This window comes from Thalia democratica, chromosome 2 (assembly GCF_965202585.1).
Source record: "Thalia democratica chromosome 2, ktThaDemo2.hap1.1, whole genome shotgun sequence".
In the NCBI taxonomy this organism is placed as follows: Eukaryota; Metazoa; Chordata; class Thaliacea; order Salpida; family Salpidae; genus Thalia; species Thalia democratica.
In genome coordinates, this window is record NC_139166.1 from 12,394,593 (window position 1) to 12,420,518 (window position 25,926).

Below are 25,926 nucleotides of genomic sequence, written 5' to 3' on the forward strand. Positions count from 1 at the left end.
TTAATTATTAGTAAGTAGAATCAACTAAAAAAACTTAAATGAGTTTGGTGGACAATGAAGATGTCCAAGAAGGATACTTATGTCCCATCTGTGTGAAAGACCTGGGTTCTTTCAAGAAACTGCAGGACCATTTCGAGCAAGTGCACTCCAATGACAATAGGGATGGTTTTGGCCAAGTGAAAGGTTTGTTTGAGAATTATTTTATTAAAAAAAAATAGTGGTTAATGTTAAAGTTATAGCTAGTTTTATTTTTAATTACTTTTTTATATTTACTTATTTGTTTTCAAAGTAATGTTTTTTATAATTAGATTTCATTTTTGTTTTAACCAAGTTGACGGTTTGTTTGGAAAAATTGGATTTTTATAACAAAACTGTTATTTTGTTACAATAAAATATATTTTTGGTTAGGTAAAAGATTTGTGTAAAAATTGATTAAAAAAAATGACCAGTAAATGTTTTAAATTTCCGACTCAAATTTTTACTTAAATTTTAATTTAGTAAGGTTTTACTTGAAATTTTGTTATTTCAGTACAAATCTTAAACGTTGTAGCCTTAATTTAAGTTAAAAAGAAAGGGCTTTGGTCAAGTTAAAGTTTTTTTTTTGGAAAAGTTGTGATTGAAAAATTATAATTTATTTTTAACAATTAATTTTTGATTTATTTTATTTATTAATTACTTAATTACTTATTTATCACTTTGTGTAGGTTTTCAGTACGATTTTAAATTATTTGACAAAATATTTCACTCAATTAAAATAATTATTAAGCTAATATTTTGTTATGATAATAAGATCAGGTTAGCAGTATATTTTAAAAACTAGCCTTCATATAATTGCTTAATATATAGAATAAAAAAAAACTCATGTTAAAACAATTGTAAAACTTAACAAAACCTCTTGATTATAATTTTTACAGGCTTTTAATATATTATAGAATATCTTTAAGCATTATCTTTTTATTCAATTTAATAGTTTTTTTGAAACTTTTCTGTAGTTTTCTAAACTTTTTTAACTGTTATTAACTTAAATATATTAAAATTGGCAGTATTTAAATTTTTGTTTATCAATTGTAGAAAAGCTTCAAGTTAAATTAAGGTTTAATTCATTAAATATTATTAATTCAAAAATTAAAAAACCTGTGCACTTGTACAAAATAGAAAAATCTGAAAAACAGTTTTTTTTAAAGATTTTTAATTATTTGTCGTTGAAAAAATTAAGACCATAGTTTTGTAAAACTTCTTAGTGGTAACAGCATATTTTATATTGTTGGTATTTTTTGACTGTTTTAATTTCTAAATAAATATATCTTCTATGATTTTAAGCTAATCATCTTAAACTAAAACAAACATTTTCACTTTAGAGTTTTAAGTTTTTTGAGTTATCCTAAAGTTTATTAAGATCATGTATCAGTAAAAGAATAAATGTTGTCATTTTGTAAACTTTTTAATTTTAAGCTAAAATTTTAAAAGTTCACTAAAAATTGTTTAAAAAGTTGTATAACTTATTTATTTGTTTTTGTTTCTTCCTGATTTTAGTTTGAATTTTTATAAGAAACATATTCTACTCTTTATTTTAAAACCATAACATATCTAATATTAATACAAAATTCAATATTTATACAATTTTTTAGATATTAAGATAAAGTTTTATCTGAAAAAAAAGTAAATTAAAAAAGAATATTTACTTTTTTCTCTTTTTTTTTATGTTGTCTACTTTTAATTAGAATTTTATGTATTTATCTAACTATATAAGGAATAAATTCTATTTACTATAAGTTGTTTTGAAATTTTGAAACTCTCAATGCACTATTAAACAGGAAGTTTTTGATCATCTTAATAAATATGAACATCAAATTATTATTTTTCAAGTTGAAATAATAAGTTTTTTTTGCATTATGTTTATTTCACAATAAAGCTAATGAAAATATATAGTAGGGTGCTTATTTTTACAGCTAATTTTTATTTTCCAGCTGGAAAAAAAATTATGTTTAGGAAATATCATGAAAACACTCTGTACAAAATTTTAGTTGTTTTGAAGAAACTATCACCTTGGCACCAAACAATTTTCTAAAATCCACCCCAATGCAAAATGTGTGGGATCCGAAAATTGCAACCTTTGAGTTTTAAGTTTAATTTTTTTACATGTGGCTAATTGTCACACTGTGAACAATTTAAAGAAAGATTTAGGGTGTAATTTCTTGTTTTTAGAAAAAAACTTAAAATTTAACAAAAGTTAAAAAAAGTGAAATATAAAGATCAAAAAATTCTACCATAAAACTTTCTTTAAATCTTTTTAAACTGTTCACAGTGAGTTAGTCTGACAATTAGCCACATGTAAAAATTGTTTAAGCTTAAAACTCAAAGGTTGCAATTTTTGGATCCCATAAATTTTGCTTTAGGTGGTTTTTAGAAAATTGGTTTGTGCCAAGGTTAAAGTTTCTTCAAATCATCTAAAACTTTGTACAGAGTGTTTTTATGATATTTCCCAAACATAAAATACAAACATAAAAAGTTGGAAAATCAAAATTAGCTGTAAAAATAAGCACCCTAATATATATTTGTACAATTTTTATGTTAATAGGTATGTATTTCTTCCAAAATTTCAGGCTGACTTAGACTGGTTAAATGTAAATCAGGCTAGTCTACTGTCATTTATGCTTTTTTGCTTAAAAGAGTTGTCACACTGTTTAAATAGTTAAAACAAAAATATAGTTCTATGAATTATATTTTAACAGGGTGGTCACACACTCTGGATAACTCAGGCTAGTTTGGATGTTAAAAAGTATCAGTAAAATTTAAAGATTTTTTGAAACACTCAGTCTTGTATTTTTTTCTAGATTTTTTAATGAGATTTAGTTGTTCCAGTTTCAGTTTTTTGATATTTTTCAACAAATTTCTTTAAAAAGTTAAGTTTTTAAATGTTCTGAAAAATCAACCCTGTTTCAAACCGAATGGAGTATATGTAAATGAATTTTCTACTTTTACAGGCCTGTTCAGCAAAGCAAAGGGCAAGTTGTTCGGGCAACAAGAAGCAAGCAGCAGTTTCAACGCAGAAACAACCTCAATAAGCTCAGCTGAAGTTGTTTGCGAAAAAAGAAATTTCTGGCAAACCCAAGATACAGGTAGCTTTAAACTTATGCTTCAAATTACAATAAATTGTTGAGGCAACAGAGGCGTCCAACTTTTTTTTCTGCAAAAACAATATCAGCTCTTAAATAAAAGTTAAAAGTATAAACTATAAGTAGTCAGTCATTATAGAATAAGATTTTGAGTTTAATCTTTATGATAAAGTCACTTTTATAAAAAAGTTCTGGTCAAGCATATAATTATACACATCATTTTTTGTTGTCTTCTTGGAAATTAAAGATTTCACAAAAATTCTAGCTACTGTTTGACTTTTTAGCTACAGAACTTGAATTTTAATTTAACTTTTCTTAAAATTTAAAATATTTAGAATAATCTGTAAGAAAAAAAATATTTTCCAACATTTATTTTAATTAAAAAAAGTTTCTTTTGTGTAAATTATTTAAATTTAAGAGGATTAGTTAGAAATTTAAAGGATATGATAGATTTTAAGTGATTTTAATTTTATGAATTCTTTAAATATTTATGCAATTTCATTGGGGACTTATCCGACTCTCTAAATCTTCTCACTTAAGTCTCCAAATTTACTTTGAATTTTTTAAGTGATAATGAGTTTCGGATATTTGTATATTGTAGTAATATAAGGTTTATGAATGACATACTTTTAAAACAGATTTTGTTTTGAAAATTTATTTGTATGAAAAGTTTTTGCAAGCTTAGTCTACAAAAAAAGTTAAAATAAGTTTGATGTTAAAACAAAATCATAGCAATTCTGTTTTTCTTCTGTTATGAATTTATTGCATAGAAAAAGATTAAACAATCAGTTTATCATACAGTTTTCAGCTAAAAAAATTAAATATTATCAAAATTTTATTACTTTGTAAAACTACCTTAAATAAATTAAACATTACAGATCTCAACATGAAAAAAATATTTTAAGTTTGAAACAATACTAAATTATATTTAGTTTTCAGTAATTATTATTTAAAACAGGAAAATGTGTCAGTCATATGAAGTCGTTCAAAAAAATCAGAAATGACCGGATAAATCGGTTTGTTGTCGAGTCCAACAAAGTTTTGATCAGACTTGAAAAGGTTAGTTAAGTTTTAGTAAACTGGTTTTCATTAAAAAAAAATTATAAGTTTGTGTTAGATGTACGCTTTTTTTGAATGCTACTGATTTAATCAAGTGTAAAAGTGGTTAACACATTTTAATTAAACTATGTTTTTAGTCTATAAGCTTTTAATAAGTCTTAGTTGTAAAAGTATACTCACTTATTTTATCTTATTTTTGATAAATTAATCATTGGTTTATATGTAATCAATAAGTTAAAATTAACAAAATGATACATTATCTACAAAAAACTTAGATGATTTATAAAAATGTTGAAACTGCTTTAAAAATTTTTCAAACTCAATTATAAAAATTTTTCAATAATTTTAAATTTTTTTATATTTGTTTATTTTTTGAATTAAAGCATAATTGCAGTTAACGAGAAAATCTAGACAAACTGGAGTGCCAAACTCAAAAGGTGAATATTTTTAAATTAAATTAATTTGCATCTAACACATACTGCACTTATTATTATTTTGCTTTCAACTAATGCCGTTTTATTTTGTTTTAAGATCATTAGTTTGGACGAAAAAGAAACCTCGAAAAGGAAAGGTGAATATATTGTGAATTTTGTGTTGAGCAATGTATAAGTGTTAGCCTTTTGAGCATTTAAAGGGTCGTATGTAAATACAAAATTACGACTATATAATTTATTTTTGAAAAATAGCTAATCGAAAAAAATTTGAATAAACATATCAAATTTTGGTTTTCAAAGCTTAAAGTTTTAAAAATTTTTGTAAAAAAAGAACTTAGTTTACAATAATTCACATGTGTGATTATATATCCTTAATTAATATAGGGTTTTTAGAATCAAGTGCTTGAAAGGCCCAACACTTTCTGTTTGATCATTTGATTCGTTTTTTTGTTTGAGAATGTTAATTAGTTGTTATTTGCTTAATGTTTGAAGCCAGTGAATTTTTGACTAAATTAAGGTCATATTGGTTGGAGTTACACTTTTTTTTACTTGATTTTTAGTTTTAGAGCTTTAAATGAGCTATTAGTTGCATTTTACAGCTTTTTTATATTCAAACTAGTTTTTGAGATATAGCCAGTTTAACTCGGAGAGTACAATAGGCTCATTATAAATGGAGAAAAGTAAAAGTATGAATAGATAAAAAACACTGAAAATTTCTTTGCTCCTATGTTTTTTGAGATAAATACCTCAAATTTATAAATATATTTTTTGCAACATTTAGGAAAGTATGTTGTAACAAACTTCGAAAAAAAAGTTATGACCAAAAAAAAAAAAAAAATTATTGTAGATTTTCTAAATGTTGCAACGAAAATTCCTAAAATAAAATTTTGAAGTATTAATTTAAAAAAACGTAGGAGAAGATACATTTTTAGTGATTTTTATTTATTTACTGTTTTATTTTTCTTTTCCCATAAGGAACTTATTGTACTCTATGACTTAAACTGGGTATGTTTCAAAAATAAATTTAAATATTAAAAAGTTTTAAAAGGAACGTGAACCTGAATTAAAATGTTACAAATTAAGATCAACTTCTAAAAAAGTGACTCAACCCCCTTATGGCCTTTAATAGTGCACATTTTAAACTAAATTCTTAAACTAAGTTTGATATGTTTTTTGTTTAAACTTGCAAAAATAAGACTCAAGTTGTAACATTTTTAGCTTGTATTTGGTATCTGTTTGGTAATTGTTGGTGCAATTTTCTAAGCACAAATAAATAATTTGGATGGCACAAGTTGCCACGTTTCTATAAAAAAAACCGTGGCTTGAAGGTTTTCGTCGTTAGTTTTATTAGTCTAACCCAATTATAAAGATTTATAGCGATATTCGACCAGATACTTTATTTGAACGGTTTCAGACAATACATTAGTTTATTTAATTTTTATTGTATACTTAAATATCAATCTTAAAGCAAAATGGTTTAAAAAGCCTTATAAAATTGCTTTTGTACTTGAATTTTGTTATGTAACTTTGTTAGAGCTTTCTTAATCTTTAAATATTTTTTGGCATACTTAATATTATTGAATTTTACCAAAATAGTAGGATAGTACAACTTGTAAATTTACTATATTATATTATAGTAAAGGGTTACACTGAAGAGCAGGGTTGCCACACACTCAGGAAACTTAGAAGTTTTAGAAAACATCAGGATGCATTTCAGGATTTCTGAAAATCTCAGGACAGTTTAAGGTCACTGAGGACAGTTTTTCGACTCAAAGAGTGGAAGAGACTCTAGAATAGTTAAACACAAATATTTATAAGCAGTTATTTGAGTTAAACAACAGTCTGTGGGCTAGAAACAAATTACTTTCCAAAATTCACACTCTGAAACATTTATTTTTAAGTCTTCAGTGCGACCCTTATGAACAAATCTGTTTCAAAAAATATTTTAATTCACTTATTCTGGCCAAAAATAACTTTTTTAAGTAAATTTAAAAGTTTGTCCAAGTGGTCACCCAATTGAAATATAGAGCAAATTTTTTATAGATTTTTATAACATTAACACCAATAGTAAAACTTAAAAACAGGAGCTTTTTTTCAAAAAAATTCAAACTTATTTAATTTTATTTGTTTTTTTATTTATTACCTTGTTTAACATTTTGGTTATTATCATCAAAGTGTTTTCAATATAATGTCTTAATAAAGTAAATATTTAAAGTATTACCTATGATATTGTTCTGTGGATTTTGAGTTTTGTTTTTCCAATAAGTTTATTAATTTACAAAACTTTGTCTGCTTGTACAAGTTTAAAAATTTATCTTTTCGGCTAGAAACAAACAACTTAATCAATATCTGCTTGATACTCAATATCAATTGTACTATAGCTGTAAAAAGATTTAAAACTCAAAATATTAGTTTACTTGAAGTAATTAATTTAACAATATTATTGATTTTTAGACTATGCTTGTTAAGGTAATAAGTTATCTTTCAGTGTTAATTGTGTATGTTGCTAAAAAAGACATATAGTTATCTTTGTAGATGGAGCTTGTTGTATTAATTATAGTTTAAGTTTGGGTAGACAATTATAATAAGCTTGTGGTGTGCATTGTTTTAGTGAAAAGGACTGAAGCTTTATATTTTAATAAAAACAAAATTACTTTGCAAATGAAACTGAATAAAAAATGTATAAAACTTCAGGATATTTAATCATACTTACTGAAGTAAAGTGTGAACAATTACTGTTTTTGTACTACAATAGATTATAAAGAAATGCTTAAGGCCATATGGGGGGGGTCCAACATTTTTTTTTACAAAAATTAAATTTAGCTTTTATATAAAAGCTTTAAGTACAAACTATAAGCCAGTTTTTATAGAATTTTTTAAAAAAAAAAGTGTTTTTTTTTTTCAAAAAAAAAAAGTTTTTACAAAAAAGTTTTTCAATTCCAAAGTAACGTTTTTTTGTTATTGTATAAAGATTAGACTGTGAAAGTTTGAAGAAGATTGCTTGAAAAATGTAGGAGGAGATAGATTTTAAATGAAATAGTCTTTTTTTGCTGTTTTAGTTTTCCCTTCCCATAAGGAACCTGTTATGCGGCCCGGCTTTGACTGGTTATATCTCAAAAAGTAATTCGAACTTTTTTAAACGATAAAAAGCATTTTGAAGCTTAGAAAAAACTCTGTAAAATAAGATCAACTTGTAAAAAACATGGTTTACCCTCCCTATGGCCTTAACCCAGTTATCTCAAACCAAGCAATAGCAGAAACTTTTTGTATAAGCTAAAATTTAGCTGGTTAGGAATTTTTAAAGTCATTTAAAATTGGTTTTGGTTGTTTCAATGCTAGCAATTAAAGTTTACAAATAACAAGTTGAACCAATGATGATTATATTCAATTAAGTTGCATGCTTGTTCATTATGATTTAAAGTTCGATTTTACTTTATTGTCGATTTGGTAAAAAATAGACAATAAGTTGCTACACATTTTTAAATTGCACAATTTTATAACAATAAATTGTAATTTTTTTATTAAAGTTGAAACTATTTCATCTTAAAATCAAACACATGCATTTGGTTGGTTTGATATAGCCCTTTCTTATTTTTAATAAACTAAGAAACAAATAAATTACTTACTCAACCTATAAAAAAATAAAGTTAATCATATTACGAGAAATTGTTGGTGTACCAGCATTAAAGCTTTTAAAATTTTTCAAAATCACATAAAATTACAACAACAACTTAAAAATACAACAATGTCTTTTATAAATTACTCAAAAATTAACAACGACACTCGAAAAGATTAAAATAAATTGTGTACTGATTAAAAGTAGACTACAATTTACCACTTCTATACATTCAAATTTTTGATAAAATATATAAAAACTTACAGTTTCAATCCCAACAGATTACGAGAAATCTCTAGTGTACTAACAATTTCTAACAAATACTATTATTTTTATTATAAATATTCCAATATAACTACAGATTACGAGAAATCATTAGTATACTGGGTGAACGACGAGGACGTTCCGTTCTGCCCTCAGTGCGGGATCAGGTTCGGGTTGATCAGCAGGAGAAAACACCACTGCAGGTTGTGCGGCAGCATCATGTGCAACACCTGCTCCCACTTCGTTTCTCACAAGTACGCAGGTTGTGACGTCATAATTATTTGTTCTACCAATTTGAAACGTTAAGCTTTTGTATTTCATAAGTACGCAGGTAAGCGCTATGTTGTGACCTCATACAGGGTTGCCACTTTACCTGGAAACCTGGAATTTGAGATATTTTGAAAAAAAACCTGGAAAAACCTGGAATTTTAAATAATTTAACATTTTCAGTAGTAGAATTTCGATTTGACACAAAAAATCTATCATTTAATTAAATTTTTTTTGTCATCATCAAAAATTTTTTGATTAAAAACACATTTAAAGTAACTCTACAGTATCTTTTCAATATTTTTATACTATTAAACACAGTTTCTTATTTAGAAATTAGCTTAAAACTAAAAATAAACCTAAAAATGTGTACTTTTAAAAACCTGGAAAAAATTATGAAAAAACGAGTGGCAACCGAGAGTCATAATAATTTGCTCTACCAATTTAAAAAGTTAAGTTTTTGTTTCACACAAGTACGCAGGTGCGCGCTACGTTGTGACATCATAATAACTTGTTTTTCCTATTTAGAAAATTATGCTTTTGTATCTCTTAAGTACGCAGGTGCGCACTTTGTACATTATACAAATGGCACACAAGTCGGTTTCTGCAGATTGGCTGGGACGAAGTTTTTGCAGATTGTAAATTATATGGTTATTATTATATTAAATTAATATAAAAAAATTGATAAGTAATATTAAATTATAAGTACACAGGTCAGCTTCTCGTAAGAACGCACAATGTTATGACGTCATAATAATTTGTTCTAATTTACCTAGTTCAGCCTTAGTGTTTCATAAGTACTTAGGTCAGAGTACGCATTTTGCTAATCACAAATGTAGTGTTAAATTAGAATACTCCTTTAAATAAATAAGTATATACGGTTAAATAGAGTTTTTTACCTTCTCTATTGTATATATACATCAGAGTTTTTCAAAGTGGGCCTTGGGGGAAATTTTGAGAAATTTAGAAGGCCATTTGCTGTAAAGGGGTTAAAGTTTAGGCCATAAGGACATAATTTGAATCTCACACTAGATATTCTAGAATTCATAAGAAAGAGTAAAAAAAGTACTTAGGCGCATTCATAGGTAGTTTTTTTATAACTCTTATTGAAGGGGGCCATTGCTTTTTCAGTTTCTTCAAAGAAGGCGTTTTGAAAAAAAATAATTAGAAAACACTGATGTATATTATGTTTTTCATATTATTTAATTTTTTGAATGCGGAAACTGAACAGAAAGACTATCCAGATAGTAAACAACGGATCGCACTAGAATATATAAAACGCTCATACGAATAATACAGACGGCCTGAAAACGCTAGAAGAGTCATTGGTCAAATTAAATTAAATGACTTTCAAAATGAACTTAAGTTTCTTAAAAGTGATGACTTTATTGTTTTAATTATTTCAATACTTATATAGCTAATACTGTACTTTACCATTTGTTATTTCAATGGATGACCTTGTGAAAACGCTTGGAGAACATAATAGATATAAAAACAAATAAAAGCTTAAAGAGTAATACCAAATAGTCATATTATAAACTTACTAAAAACTAAAGTACTGTTTAATCATTCTGTTTCATAAACAGACAACCTTGTGAAAACTTGACAGAATTTTCTTAAAGAAATAACTTTTGGTGTACTTAACCATTTATTACCTCAACATACGAAATTGTAAAAACACTAAGAGGGTCAAATAAATGTAAAAACAACTGAAAACTTTAAAAAAATTTCAACAAAAAAGTTATTACAAACCAGTTATACTTTAAAATATAACTTAATTTTTCCTTGCTTAAACAGACGACTTGGTGAAAACGTTGGGAGAAACACCACTCCAACCACCGGACACTAGGGGGAGCAGTAGAGGGAGATCTGTGAGCCTGCTGGACCATGTTAGTAGGATGTTACTTAGTTTTTAGCTTTAATATCTAATACTGTTAATTTTATATTTACTTTGTATGAATTGCATTTTTGTGGCATTAGTCAATTATCCAACATTAAAAAAAAGTTTTAGATTGGTTTTTGATTATTGTTATATTTATTTTCCCCTAACTAGCCCTTAATCCGTTTTGTTTAATGAAATATAAAGAATGTTACTTCATGGTAGTTTCTAAAATAATTCTATAAGAATCTATTAGTAATTATCTGTAAATTACATCAATTAATTGAAAAGGATGTTGAATAATACTTTATTAAAGTTTCTAAATTAAATTTATGAGAATCTTCTAGTATTTACCTACCTATAAGATCCAGATTGCACCAGGTAGGTAGAATGTCCATATATCAGCACTATATTCAATAAATGATTATTAAATATCTATCATGTAAAATAATGAATTAATTAGGTGGGGAGGATGTCCAAGCATCAGCAGGAACTTCAGACGAGGGTGTGTGGTGACTGCATCAGCGTGCTTAACAAGAGAAAGGATCTTTTGGATCAACAGGACAACCAGCTGCACCTGCAGATCGTTTATCAGGTGTGACGTCATAATTAAATTTGTAAATAGTTTACAAGTATTTGTAATGTCATAATTAAATTTATTATAAATTAGAAATAACGTGGAGTAAGTTGTATATGCAAACCTTGTTATGAGCTAGTTATTTAGTAATACTTGAAATTTGAATCTACAAAACCAGTATAACTTAAAACTGTCAGGTCAATGTGACAGTTAATTTAAAAATGTTGGATACAATTTTGTAGACTTGTGGTATTGGAATATGTTTTTTTTTTTATTAATTTTACATTTTATCTTAAAAGGACTTTTAATAAGTGCTTTTTTATGGTTTTATTGTTTAATTATTTTTAGTATGTTAGGTTTTCACTATAGAAAAATTTAAAATATAGTATGTAGTTAACTAGAGTTTCCCGAGCGTTTTTTCATGAGCCCCCTTTTGAAGAAATTAAAAAAGCTATGGCCCCTCCGAAAATATTTCACAAAAAACCACCCTTACATACGTCTCAGACGTTTTTTCACCAACAGCTCCAGAATATCTAGTGTAAGTTTCAAATAAAAAGCTTGTGAACCTCCCTTTTGCAGCTTATGGCCCCTTAAACTTCTGATATTTTCCCATAATACCTAGTACGAGGTTTCAAGAAATTTTTTCAAAAGGCCCCCTCTATAGATATGAAAAAAGCTATGGCCCCCTCCGAAAAAATATCATTAAATACGCCTATTACCATTTTTTGCTCTTCATCATCACCTCCAGAATATCAAAATTTTAATTTATGACCATGTTGCTTCCCCCTTTACAGCTTATGGCCCCCTAAATTTCTATCCCATTATATCTAGTATAATTTTCAAAACTATCATTAAACACCAATAAGACCTTTTTTTTGTTTTACTCTTTATCGTAAGTTCAAAAATATCCAGTGTAAGCTTCAAGTTCTGGACTTATGTCCTCCTGTCGATCCTTTATTACTCACGGCCCCTCCCCCCTTTGGCCTCTTTGCTTCTTATGGCCCCTTTAGCAAAACCCTGATCTAGTATAAGTTTCAAAACTAATTTTAAATACGTCTTAAACTTTTTTCTTCTCAAGTTTGAAGTTATGACCTTGTGGCCCCTTTACTACTCGCGGCCCCCTAAATTTATGAAATAGCCCACTTTGTGAGGCCCTGCTGTAAACTAAAACAATAGTTTTAGTTAATTTTTAGTTTCTTTAATTTAATTCGATTACACAATGAGCAGCTAAATTAACTAAATACAACAAGCTGAAGACATTCAGTTAGAAAAAACCTTGTGCCAATTATTTTCTTATTTATTAAAGAGTTCATGTATGTCAGCATAGTCTTGTAGCTGCTTTCTTTCTTTTTTCTTCATGTCTGGGTAAAGTAGGTTAGGGGTAAGCATTTAGGTTTTAATTTTGGATGAAATTAATATAGAATGTAATTTTAAATGTAGTAGTTATAAGTGCTCTTTAAAATTTGCATAGATGTATTTTAAAATAAAAACTGAAAATCTATTTTGTTTTAATTCCTAAAAAAGTTGTATTGCCCTTTTTAAAACAATATCATATATAAAAGTTAAAATTATTGGTTTTTGTAGAATATGTTTAGAAAAGTTTATGGTTCTTAATATCATTCTATATCCTACTGTTTAATTTATTTATAGTAGTTTTATTAAAAGTATTTTTGTCTCTGCCTTGGAATTAATTTCGTAGTACTAGTCTTTTCTTATGCATAATAATATATTATTTTTTTAAGTGTTATATTAATATTAAAGCGTGTTTAAACAAAATAACATTTATATGTTTTCAGAAACTGTATGATACAATAAGGAAGGCGGAGAAATATGCACCCAAATACCAAGAGATGGCCGATTCATTAAAGTTTGTTTGTTATTTGTCTAGCATTCTTATTTTAAGTACCTTGCTATTTTATCTTTTTTTTAGTATTTTACAACTACTTAATTTTTGACTCCAATTTAGTTGAATGTATTATTACGTTCATAGTTGAAACGATGTTAAAGTATTAAGTTTGAGTTTAATCAAAAATAATTTTATTTCTGGGAAATTTCTAACAAGCTACCTATACTTAATCTCACGTAAGCTCAAATGCCAAGTAAGCTCTAAAGATAATATTGATGCTTACTCACTTTATCTATTGATAACAGCTTTTTCATTACAATATAATCTTATTTTCCATTCAAATTCGGGAAAACCCCCAACAAACAACAACTAAACATGTTTTTTTTTACTTTAATCGTTTTAAGACAACAGTGCTAATACTTCAATTTTGCTGCTGTTGTCGGTCGTGTGGTGAAGTTCATTATTTATTACTTTGTGTTTTTGAAGTATTTTTGTATTACTTTCTACTTTGGGAAATCCCCTAACCAACAACTATTTAAACAGCTCAGAACCATATACTAAAACTATATAAACTAAAACTATATATATTTTACTTAGGGAAATTCCCTTTTAAAAATCTAATACAAAAAAGCTTAGTTAAGATAACAGAAAATACTTTTTTAACTTGTTAACACTTTCTACTTTGGGAAATCCCCTTAACAAACGACTGTTTAAACAGCTCAGGAGAGGAGCAGTACTCGTTGGACGAGGCGCAGGAGGTGAGGGTAGCGGTGGCCCGGATGTACGAGACGGTTGATCAACTATCAAAGAAGATCTCCATGGAGATGGGCGATGAGGAAGGTGGTGCTAGGGGGAAGCAGTTGCACCAGAACATCAGGAAATTCGCATTGAAATATTTGCAAGTTTGTTTTTAATTTTATATATATTTAATAAGTTGACCAGAACATCAGGTAATTTGCGCTTAAATATTTGCAAGTTTGTTGAAAATAGTATAACTAATTAAATATGTAGTCAAAAAGTAGAATCAGTCCATAAGGAAATTTGCAAGTTTGTTTTATTGCGTTGAATTACACCTTTACTGAATACAACATTGGTATTTAATATTTTTGCGCGAATACGTGCTGGCGACGCTAATAATTCAACTTGATAAAATATTAATCTTTATTATAACTGGGGAAACTCCCTACTGAAACGCTTATCTAATACAGCTCAGTTATCATACTCTAGTCACTCTACTTCAGTAGCGTAATTTGTTTTACTAAACACATAGTCGACGCTAATAATTCAACTTAATATACAATTATATTATAATTTACTATAATTATATATTTTTATTAAAATTATTTCCGCAGGAAAACATGCTCACGATGCCATCACTGCCCTCAATCAACAAACTCCAAGAGCTGATTCGAGAGAAGAGAAGGGAAAACGAGAGAAGGAGGAGGAGAGAGCAGGAGAGGCTGGAACGAGAGAGGGAGGAGAAAATGAGAGAGAAGAAGATTGAGTTGCTGAAGCAGCAGCAAGCCGAAATTTTGAGGTTTGGGAGAATTTAAATTTGGTATTTTTTTTTAAATTTTCATATGAAATTATTGTAAAGTCTTTTTTAATAACAGGCTAAAGTTAAATGGGTTTTCGGTTAACTTTTTTGAAATTTTAGTTATTAATTTTAGACAATATTTTAAGATTGAGATGCTAAACCAGCAACAGGCCGAAATTTTGAGGTTTGGCAGGATTAAGTTTAGTACAGTGTAAATATTTTTTTCAGGTTTTATAAGGAGGTTTGGGAGGGATTTTACTAATATTTTTTTTTGTAATTTTAGGCCTTTGCTAAGCAAAACAAGTTACAAACTCGTTTAACATCCGTATCATGCTTTTAAAGCTGTTGAGGTTTGGAAGAATTTTATTTTTTTTGTAAAAGTTTTACTAGAAGGTAGAATTAAACCTAAAACTTTGGTTTTGGGGATTTTTTATTTCAAGTTTTATCGTCAAGTAAAATTCTTGGGAGGAGATTTTTAACTTTTTATAAACCTTTAAACCTTTTGATAAACCTTTTTTTAAGAAGTAGAATACTTAAAATACTGAAAAAAATTGAAATGCGGGAACAGCAACAAACTGAACTGATTTAGTTTGGGAGGTGTCAACAGATTATTAACCAGAATGGGTAAGAGTTAATCAAAATATATTTAATTTAATTTTAAACAAAGAATAATAATATAATAGACAAAGTTAAAGTAACGACAGGTTGAGTTTAAAGATTAAAGCATTTTATTAAACATTTTTGAGTTTTTTACCTTTTATAAACTATATTGTGCTACAATGATGTTTTGAAATGATAAGTGCCTAAAAATATTATGCAAATTGTGTACCACAAATAAGTTAACAGCCATTGTGTAATCCTTCGTTGAGACACAATGTAGCTGGGCTTTTTAGAACCCCTAGTCGTTAAACACCGTAATCTTGTACAAACGAGTCTAAATATTGATGTATTCTTTATCAACTCACTTTTATCTTTGACACTTATGAGTATACTAACATTTCCCTTCCGCGATCATTTCCCACCCAAACATTTATTTTATTTTCATTAATTGTTTGTTATTTATAAGTTTTTATTTTTTCCTATTTATACTTTATTTAATTTTTACTATCACTGTTACCCCTAACCCTTGGTCGGTAAGCGGTTCTCGAATTTTATCGGAAATGATCGGTTCTGATCATTTCGGTGTTGATCGCGTGTTGGAACTGAGCGGTTCCCACAGAAATTTACTTTTCTTTTGTTTCATACTACAGAAAGCAGCAGGAAGAAGTGAGGAGGCAGAAGTCGGAAGACCAGCACCAGGTGAAGTTCGTCAACAAGGACGACGGGTGGGCGGCAAACATCAAACAATCGGCCAATCAGGAGGAAGAAGACCCGATACAGCAGCAAATCAGCAACGTCGAATTGATGCTGAGAAATGCTGCTATGGCGGGAAAGAAAGAGGAAGTTGCAATATTGCAGAGAAACTTGCAGGAACTTAAGGTTTGTTTTTATTTTAATTCATAGATATATTATTTATGAAATGTTTTTTAATCTTCTTTTATGTTAAACTTTTAAGCTATAACATTAACAAAAACTAATTAATTTTTTTCAAACATTTTATTTAGTGTTTAACTTTTATTTTAAGTAATTAACTAATTTTTTGGATAGGCTGAGCAGAAGAGGAACAACTTGAAAGGGTTCGCCGCCACCACCAAACTTCCAGTGACGTCACAGAAAGCGAGTGCAGTCGTCAAGGTAACGCCCAGGGTTCCCTCCCCGGTAACCAGAAGACGTCAGGTGTCGCCCTCTCCCTCCCCGAAAAGGGGTAATTCCCCATCAAGAAACCCGTTTGAGAGCCCGCCTCTGTCTCCGCGGGAAAAACTGAAGAACATTTTGTCCCCGTTGAAGGTGAGAAACCCTTTTGCGAAATCGAAAAATCCCTTTGAAGAAGAAGAGGAAAATGAAAGCAAAAATCCTTTCCTCAACTCCGACGAAAAGAACCCTTTTGATAAAAGTAACGGTTCAAAAAACCCCTTTACCGAAAACGGCGACTCCAAAAACCCCTTCGTCGAAAACGACGCCCCGAAAAACCCATTCTCGAATGAAAACGACCAAAGCAACCCGTTTTTGGACGAAAGTGCGGGAAATTTGGAAGACAGTGGTCACGTGTTCACGCGCGATCCAATCAGAACAAGCTCCACGATCTCTGATCCAATGAGGGAACAGGTCAGGTACATACAAGGTTGTTTGGAGGAAGCGGTTAAGAAGGGAAGGACAGATGAAGCCAACATGCTGAGGAATAATTTGAAAGAACTTCAAATGGCCATGAACGAGTGAGCAGTAGTAATTTCTATATTTGTTTTGTTTCTAGTGTAATTTTTCTTGTTATTATTGTTTTATGATGAAGCCAACATGCTGAGATGTAATTTGAAAGAATTGAAACTTGCTATGAATGAATAAATATAAAAATGATTAGTTATTGTCTTATGTTAAAGTATATTGTTAATTTTATTTTTGTTTTACACGTAGAATTTTTGTAGATGAAGCTAGAATGCTGAGAAACAATTTGAAAGTATTAAAATTGGCCGTTAATGAATGGTATAACAATTAAAGTATATATTATGTATTATTTTGATGAAAGTTTGTTTGTATTTAACTGATAATTTGTAGTTAAAAGAAGTTTATGTGATGTTTACTTTTTAAGTGAAGAGTTTAATCTTGGTGCAGTTTGAAAGAACTTAAGCTTGCTACGAATAATGAGTAAAAAAAGTAACGAGTTAATAATAATATTTGATTGATCTGAAACTTTTATTTTCTAAGTCATAGTGCTATTAAACTTATATACCTTTCAATTTATTCCTACACGTAAATTTATAAGGTATTGTTTTTGTTAGTTGGATTTGTATAACTTGAAAATTTCACTGTTGTTTTAATAAAACTTTTTTTCTTGCTGAATTAAACAATCTAGGTATGGTTAAAATTTTCAAGCTACTTCTTTAAAACAAAAACATCTCACATTTGCAATAAATAAATATTGTTGTTTATTTAATTTGTGACTGTAAGTGTTTTCTTGATAAAAAAATATTGAATAAAAACAAGAAATAAGTTCAGCATAGTAGACAATTTTTATTTGTTATATTATAACCGCAGATGAATCTAAAATAGTGTTTGTTTTGATAAAAGTTATTTTCAAAAGCTGAAATAATGAATTTTATGATTTCTTATATTTTTATAAGTTTGTGTTTTGTGACAGTACGTACCTAATGTTTAAAAATGTTAAGTATTTACTCGATTTTTATTATTTTTATTGTAATTAAACTCATACAGTTTGTATTTTCAAACACTATTACTTATTTATTTAAAATATATAATTAAAAAGCATTTAAGAAAATTATAGCTTACTTAAATTTACAATTTTAAACTTGTGATTTGTTACTTTATTTAATTTATTCACTTTCTTAAATTATTATTTTTTTTTAATTCTTCAACAAGTTATTATTTTTCTCAAAGACTTTTAGAAATAAATCAATAAATAATAAGTATTATTTTTTAACCTCTTTGGTTTAAGTTTTTTTCATACAAAGCGTTTCGCATGACTTTCTGTAATGTTTAAATTGACATCATATTTTTTTATATTATTTTTGAATTCTCATGTACTAAGTTTTGTGTAAAAGTGAAATAGAGATTTCATTACGGCTGCTCTGTTTTTTAATTTGTTCTAAACGCTAATGACGTCATCGAAAAAAGTTAGAATCACAAACAAAAAACGAAAAACTGACTGTTGCGTTAAGTCTGTTTCACTTAAATATATTCTTTTGCAGATGATTTCTAATTAGATTAGAAAAAAAATTAAAATGCATAAAAAAGAAGCATTTAATTTTACATGTTAGATATACATTTTATTCGTAAAATATTTCTTTTACTGAAAGCTAAAATATTGTTTAGTGTTGTTCTGAGCTTTCATGTTTATTTTAGATTTATTTATACAAAATGTAAGTGTTGTTTTAATATAAGATCTAAAGTACGTTTTATAATTTTTTTTTCTCTCATATTTCATTGTTTTTTATTTTCGTGCTTTTACAGAATGCAATTTTAATATTTTATTTATTTATTTTTCTTATATTTGATCAAGTTACACTTTTATGAAAGCAATATCATTTCTGAATAAATTCGCAAAACATTCATATTTTAACTTTATTTAAAGCGTGTTGAGTTGGAAAATAAAGTAGAAGTATTGATGAGATAAGTTTGAATACAAATAGAGATAACGCTTTATTAAAATTGAAAATGTTTTATAAAACTTTATGTCAAAACAGTATAAAGGTTTTTCTATCTTAAGAAATTTTGCACAAAAATATATATGATTTATCTATAATTTTGTATGTATATAGTTAGAAATAATTTAATTAGCTTAAAAATTAAATTTAACAACACAGAGCCCACTTTAAAGGCTTTTTTTTATAAAAATGTTTATTACAAAAAGTAACAACTTGCAGAACTCGAGTTTCGTGCGTACGCACTCCTCCTAAAAACAAGTTGAAAATAAAGTACAAAACACTTAAATGAAAGTTGAAAATTAAGCAAATTTATACATATATTGATTTTTAAATTTTTTAAAGACATGTTTTGGTTGCTAAAACAATTAAAGTGCAAGGAATTTAGCTTAAATAAACATAATTATTCGCATATTAGATACTAGTGAATAAAACCACGATAATATTTCAAACAATTTTAAATAAACATCAATTATTTTTATATAAAACTGCAAAAAGACTTTTATTTTTGTAGTTAGTTTTTCGTTCAAATATTTAAATTTTTTTCTATAAGTTATAAACTTTATTAGAACTCTAAAAATTTTGAACTGTTATTTGAACAAAAGTTAAAAATTTTTATGGTGGTATTTAAAGGTAAAATAAGTATGTATATATAGCTAAAAATGTTTTATTTAGCTTTAATGTTAGTCATAAAAACGCTTAAACTTAGTCATTTTTAACAAAATAGTTATTATTAGTAATTTGTTTTAAAAGACCTCTAGAACTTCTTAATATAATTATTTTTATTCTTTTTTTTAGTAACCCAAAATTTTTGATTTTTCAAGTTTGTCATTTAAACATTGAAATAAATATAAACACTTTTTCTTTGTATGTTTGTTAACATGTCAAATTTTTACTTAAAATGATTCCGTAGCTTTTACTTACAGTTTCGATAATATAATTTCTTCAAAAATTTATTATAGATCAGCTGGTGTTGTAGCTGAAAGTGTAATTATTTTTAACAAGTTACTAATGCAAAACTTTTTAACATATAGTAAGTTTTACCGTAAAGGATAAAACTTAATATTAGTCAAGTTAAATATTAAAGTCTTTTAAAGGTATTAATTTTAATAAATCATAGAAAATAATGCTTCTACTTAAACTTGGTGAATTAAAATCAGTCACACAATAGGTACAAAACAAAATTTTCATTGTGTACTTGTAATTTTAAGTTAAAGATTATTAACAAATAAATTATGTTTAGTTATATAATAAACTATGATATTACCTTTAAAAAAATACGGATCAAAGTTGAACTTGGGTTTAAAAGTTTTTGAATCGTCAATAGTAATAAATAGGTGTTTTTATGTATACAAAGAGTCAACAACTCACCAATATTTTTGAAACTTCTAATCTGCGTATATTAAACCATTTGACCAAGTTAGATAATTTCTAACAAACTTATAAGAACATAAACTGATTTTTACAAAATATAGTAATATAGTTAAAATAAAATTGTTAAAAGTTTATTTTAAGTTAAAAAAAAAAACATTTCAACTTGAAAAGTTCCTGTTGCATTTTATGAGCTATATTTTATTATTTTCTGAAGGTTCAATTAAAAACTGCGAATTTGTAGTAAATGTGTTGAGACTGTTAATTATTAAGTAAAACAAATTGCTAAAAAAACTTTCTGAAAAGTCCTACAGCTAAATCAGTAGGAGAATAAAGTATGATACATAAAAGTAAGTTACTTATATTTTAAATTTGTTACAAGAATTTACTCTTCTAGAATTTATTTTTACAAGTTTAAAAAAAACCATAATTAATAGTTAAGTCAGTTATTAAAGTAAGCAAAACAGGCTATTTTTAATAAATTTTGTCTAATACAAGTTTTCTCTGTGTTTTTTTCCATTTTCTAGCTAGGTTTTAACAACAAAAAGCTAAGGTACTTCAATCAAGTAAAAATGATATAATTTCGAGTAATTATAACTTGTACTTACTTATGATTCGTGAGATTAGTGCAGTTCTACTAAAGTAAACTAAATTAAGTATCTCATGCAATTTAAAAGATGAAAGACGAAATACAGTAAAGTTTAAGATATTATATTGCAGTTTACCCAGCCATAACATTCACTGAACTAATTTTATTTTTCAGCTGTTAACCAAAAGGTACATCAAGATAAATGCAAGTAAAAATACTATTAGTTATTCATGACTAACTTTAGAAACTATTAGTATTTTAAAACTAGTTTTTTTTTAACCTTTTAAAGAATTTGTGTGTAAGCTATGTGTAGTTGTCCTTGACCAAACTAAACGGGAACGGGTCTAAATTGCACGAGGTTACTACATCGCACGAGGGGCTAAATTGCACGAGAACAAAATTGCACGAAGATACTTTTGCACGAAAACAATTTTGCACCAAGAGTCAATTTTGCACGAGCTACATTTTTTTCACGAGAGTAAAAACAAAACAGAAAATAAAATTGAAATATAAATCAATAAAGAAAAGAAAAGAAAAAAAGTTCCTGACCGAGGGTAAGAGTAACAGTGATAATAAAAATAAAAAAATAAATGACAAAAATTATCATATGATAAAGGAATTAACAAAAAAAAAGCTACAGACTGAGAATAAAGGTATGGGAAAAGTAAAAAAACAATAAGTTACTGATCGAGGGTAAGGGTTAGGGGTAACAGTGATAGTAAGAAAGAAAAAATTAAAATTTAAAAAAAAGTTTAACCCGTGCAAAATTGTCTTCTCGTGCAAAGTTGTCGTCGTGCAATTTTGTACGCTCGTGCAAATTTGATAGTTACCCAAACTAAACATAGTATTTTAAGATATATTAAAACATAAAAAAAAGTAATAGCTTTGAATGGTATGCTGCTACTTTTGCAAGCAAAACACTTAACAAGCTGGTTCTTACTTTTTAACTGCTGTTTAGTTGATTGTTCGAAGCTAACACGCTCTTGACAAGCAGACTCCTAAAATCTTCAAATAATTCCCTGCAAGCCCCAAAAATTTTCCCTAAATCGCAGAAATTGGGTCAAACGCTGTTTATTCAACGACTAACTTGTAACCCTCAGTGTAACACGCAGGTTTAGTTCTAACTGTCAATAAGAGAAAACTAAACTTTGTTTTAAACTGTCTGTTTTATAAATCATAAATGAATGTAAACGCCAAGTAAGTAAGGTTAAAACTTTCGGATGTTTCGGTGCCCATCAACGCCTATGAAAATTTCCGCTGAGATATTTCGTTTTTCGTCGCAACAAAATGTTTATAACTATAAAACTACCTATTTGTTTTGTACCATTAAATGAGTAAACTTTTAAATTTATCTCGAATTTGAGAACAAGTCTGTAATGTTGCAGTGAATTTTTATAAGTTAAAACCTTTGTTTGTAAATACTTGCTATCTGTTCAATCTGGTTAAAATGTAGTCTCGATATGATTTGAAATATTTAAAAGTTTGAGTGTTGATCTTGTGAAGTTGTAAAAAAAAGCAGTTTTTTCATATTTAGAAACATTTGAAATAGCTTTAGTTATATTTTTATTTTGTTTAGGCGTAATATCTTTTTATTTTTGAAGCAGTCAGAAGTATTATTTATAGAAAATAGCTAGAATATCATTCAAATAGAACAAATTGACAGAAAAAACTTTACAAATGCAGCAAGAGTAATTAACCAAGAAATTTACAAATAAAAGTTGCTACGTAGTGAAGTATATAGACAAAAATTCCAACTCAAACTCTAATATATTTAATTTAGAATTTCAGAATAAATTACTAACTAAATTTAACTATTTTTAGTTTTGTGAACAGTTTAGTTTTAGTTTGGTTACCCATTTTTTGCTTTAAAAAAGTTTTCTTAATTTTTCATTTTACTAGGACAGAAAAGTTTGTGAAATAAAGTTACTTTTTGTTGTTACATAACTTTCAAAACATTGTTTAAACGTGTTAATAAATCTTCTGTTAATTTTACTGTAACTGGTATATCTAGTTATTTTTTCTTACTTTTTATTTAGTTAGTTTCATTAATTATATCTTCTTCGTTACACAACTTTGATCAAATAAAAAACGCATTTTATCTCCTTTTTCTCTCTTTTTTTTTTTCTTTTCTCTAAGGAATGTTAGAACAAAAAGTAAATGCAAAAGAAAAAGTGTTTCAGCATTAATGATACGCTACGCATTTTGATATCAGTTTTTTATGGTTTTATTTAGATTTTTTTTTGTTTTTATTATTATTTTAACTATTTGTACATAGTTAGTTTTTTTTTTTACTTTTATCATGATTTTAAATTTTTGTCCTATTTTTATTTCACATTTCTACAGCTTAAGCTACAAAAGAAGTTATAAAACTTAAAATTTTATAGTCTTTAGTGAAGTTTTATTGAAAAAGTAACACTTTTTTGATTTTTACCCAACAATTTTTATTATACATAAAAATATATTCAAAACTTCTTTAGTATGTAATAATAATCAAAAGTTAACAACATTTTAAAATAAATTAAACAGTTTACATAAAAAAAACAGTTTAAACAAGGTTAAAAAAAAATCTCTCACAAAGTATAGGTTTATTAATTAGAGAAAAATTTGCTTAGTTTTATGAGCTATATATTTTATAACATAAAGTAAGTTTTTCAAAATATATGAAGTTTACTACAATTTTTCTTATTTTTACTTAAACTTGTTAACTTAAAATTTAATTAAAAATTAAAAGTAGACGTCATATACATGCTTTTATAATTTAAAAAAAATATGGCAAACTAATAGATTTATACTAATAAAACTTGTAGTGTATAAAAATTTAATATAGTATCAACGACAAGCAAAGAATAGAAAAATAACAAATTTTAGTTTAAAAATGCATCAAACTGAATTAGCTTTACGTTTGCTGTATAAATTTTCTTTGTAATTCAATAAGCGTTAAATGCTAATGCGAACAGAAAATAAAGAGCTGATTAAATTACTTGAGGCGTATATACTGTAGTGAAAAACATTTCATTGTTATCTAATTTTTTTTTCTTTGAATACCAAAATTAAAAATTTGCTTAGAAAGTGGTACGATTGGAGAATGAATTGTTTTGAAACTTTATTATAGATTATATATTTTTTTTTTATGAAAGATAGTTATAACTAGTACTGTAGGATAAAACTTAGATGTAGTTTGAAGCTCCTAAAAAAGTACTTCTACGATTAAATCAGGCTTTTATACTGTTTTTTTTTTTCTTGAAAAAGTTTTATTATTGATAGATTTTGTTTTATTTTGTAAATTATTGATACGATATAAATAATTTTTAACATTTACAAGATGTGTATTTTTAATATCAAAATACTTGTTTTCCAGTGTGTACTAATAAACGTTAATTCAAATGTTTTAGTTTTTATTGCTATGTTTATAAATTATAAAACGAAACATTTTTTTTTTGTTATCAAATATAAAAGTTGTTAAATGTTTAAATTAAACCATTAAAAAGGGATATTAAAGTTGAAAAATTATTACAACTTTTAGATTTGTAAAGACCTTGATAGCTTAAAAAAAATGAATAAAATGTTTTCATTTCCAACTGATGTAACTAAGACTTGGTTAGTTTCGACTGAGCAAAAAGTATTAATTTAAAATAATTACTGAACTGATATAATTTTTATGGGGTTTACTAGCAACTAGGTTAAACAAACAAATCAATTTAGAAACATAAAAACTCAGAAACTACAACAATCTTAAAGTGTTAATCTTCATCAAAATAAATATTAATTTTTTAAAATTAGATGTGTTATACGTTTTTGTTTTGAAAAAAATAGTTTCTAATTTAAACATGTTTTATTAATAAATCTGATACTTTAATTTCAAACCAACAAAAACCTAAAGTATACCGGTTAAAGCTAACTGTAATTTTTACGCTGACAAATGCTCAAAATAAATCCAACTTATACATATACTTTGCCAGGTCTGATACCCACCACGACCAGATATTTTTACACAAAGTTAACTCTTCAGGAGAACTCAATCAGCGTTTCCAAGAGGACTTTGTTTTGTTCGAATATCATCTACCCGTGGGAATGCCAAACGACGTTAGGGTGAGCTTGTATTCTTTTACTTTTGTGTTTCTACAATCATCACCGATAAATTTGAAATGATTAAGTTGAGAAAATCACAAAGTTTATGACGTCACAGGTTAAGATTCACGCGAAGCACGACGGCGAGTCGACGATGGCGGCCACGAGGGACTTCTTGCACAAAGCGATGGCGGGCTGTTTGGATGAGGGGTGGTCCAGAATGGTGCTGAGAGCCCTGACAGAGAACAACCAGGGACACCTGAGCGATCTGTTCAAGCCGAGTGAGATTAGTCTTTTAACTTGTAACTTAGTGAACTCAGGTTAGCGTTTATGAACTTTTTATCAAAAGAACCACAACTCTTTGGTAGACTGAGACAATGGTCTACTGGTAGCTTGTGATGTGATTGTTAAAGTGGTATCATTAAACCTTTACAATAATTTTTGGTTGTTTTACGGCATATGTAAGTCAAGGTTCTGGCTCTGTTATATTTTTCCAACATTTTTCTATGATCAAACTTACTGAGTAAACTTTGAAATAACAACTGTTTTTAATCAAAAGTTATCTCCTTGTTGTCTCTTTCTAATATTTTTCATGACTTATAGAAAATATTAGTTTAAAAATAAAGGTTTACAGTTTTTAAAAAAAAATGCTGACGCATTTAAAAAGTTTATACTTCACTTCAATGAGTTTTGTGTTTTATTTATATAACAAACCTAAACTAAAAAAAAAACTGAAAATTTTAATATTTCAACCTTCTCTGATTAAACTAAACCAATTTAAAACTATCAATATTTATTTTGTTTTTTATGTAAAACCCTTATTTATTCTTATTTGAATATTAACCAGATTCAGTGGACCGTGAGCGGTTTCTGGAAAACTAGAAGAAGCTAGAAGAGGCAGAAAAAAGAAGGAAAGAAATAAAGAGAGCAAAAAGGTAAAAATACATTTAGAAAAATTATTTATGATGTGTTTTAAGTTGATAAACTACTTAAAGTGTTTTATAGTTACTAACAGGGGCGTCGCGTGGGGTGTTGCACTGCCACAACTGC

General features: G+C 27.1%; 1 protein-coding gene across 1 annotated transcript; it reads left to right on the forward strand.

Moving 5' to 3' along the window:
* LOC145850096 (rabenosyn-5-like) lies at positions 1–17,397 on the forward strand. Its single transcript, XM_082955242.1, has 12 exons — positions 1–183; positions 2,985–3,119; positions 4,075–4,175; positions 4,570–4,612; positions 8,587–8,751; positions 10,554–10,645; positions 11,099–11,230; positions 13,009–13,079; positions 13,777–13,960; positions 14,411–14,595; positions 15,846–16,074; positions 16,243–17,397. The coding sequence occupies exons 1-12, from the start codon at positions 39–41 to the stop codon at positions 16,909–16,911; spliced, it is 2,151 nt and encodes a 716-aa protein (XP_082811368.1). The 5' UTR covers positions 1–38; the 3' UTR covers positions 16,912–17,397.
* Positions 17,398–25,926: the final 8,529 nt, after the last annotated feature.

What these genes read in the sequence shown, in the direction of transcription:
- LOC145850096 (XM_082955242.1), top strand. Translation starts at nt 39, where the DNA reads ATGAGTTTGGTGGACAATGAAGATGTCCAAGAAGGATACTTATGTCCC. An exon ending in TTTTGATCAGACTTGAAAAG is followed by an intron (nt 4,176 to 4,569) that starts GTTAGTTAAGTT and finishes GCATAATTGCAG; the next exon opens with TTAACGAGAAAATCTAGACA. An exon ending in CAGCAAGCCGAAATTTTGAG is followed by an intron (nt 14,596 to 15,845) that starts GTTTGGGAGAAT and finishes TTCATACTACAG; the next exon opens with AAAGCAGCAGGAAGAAGTGA.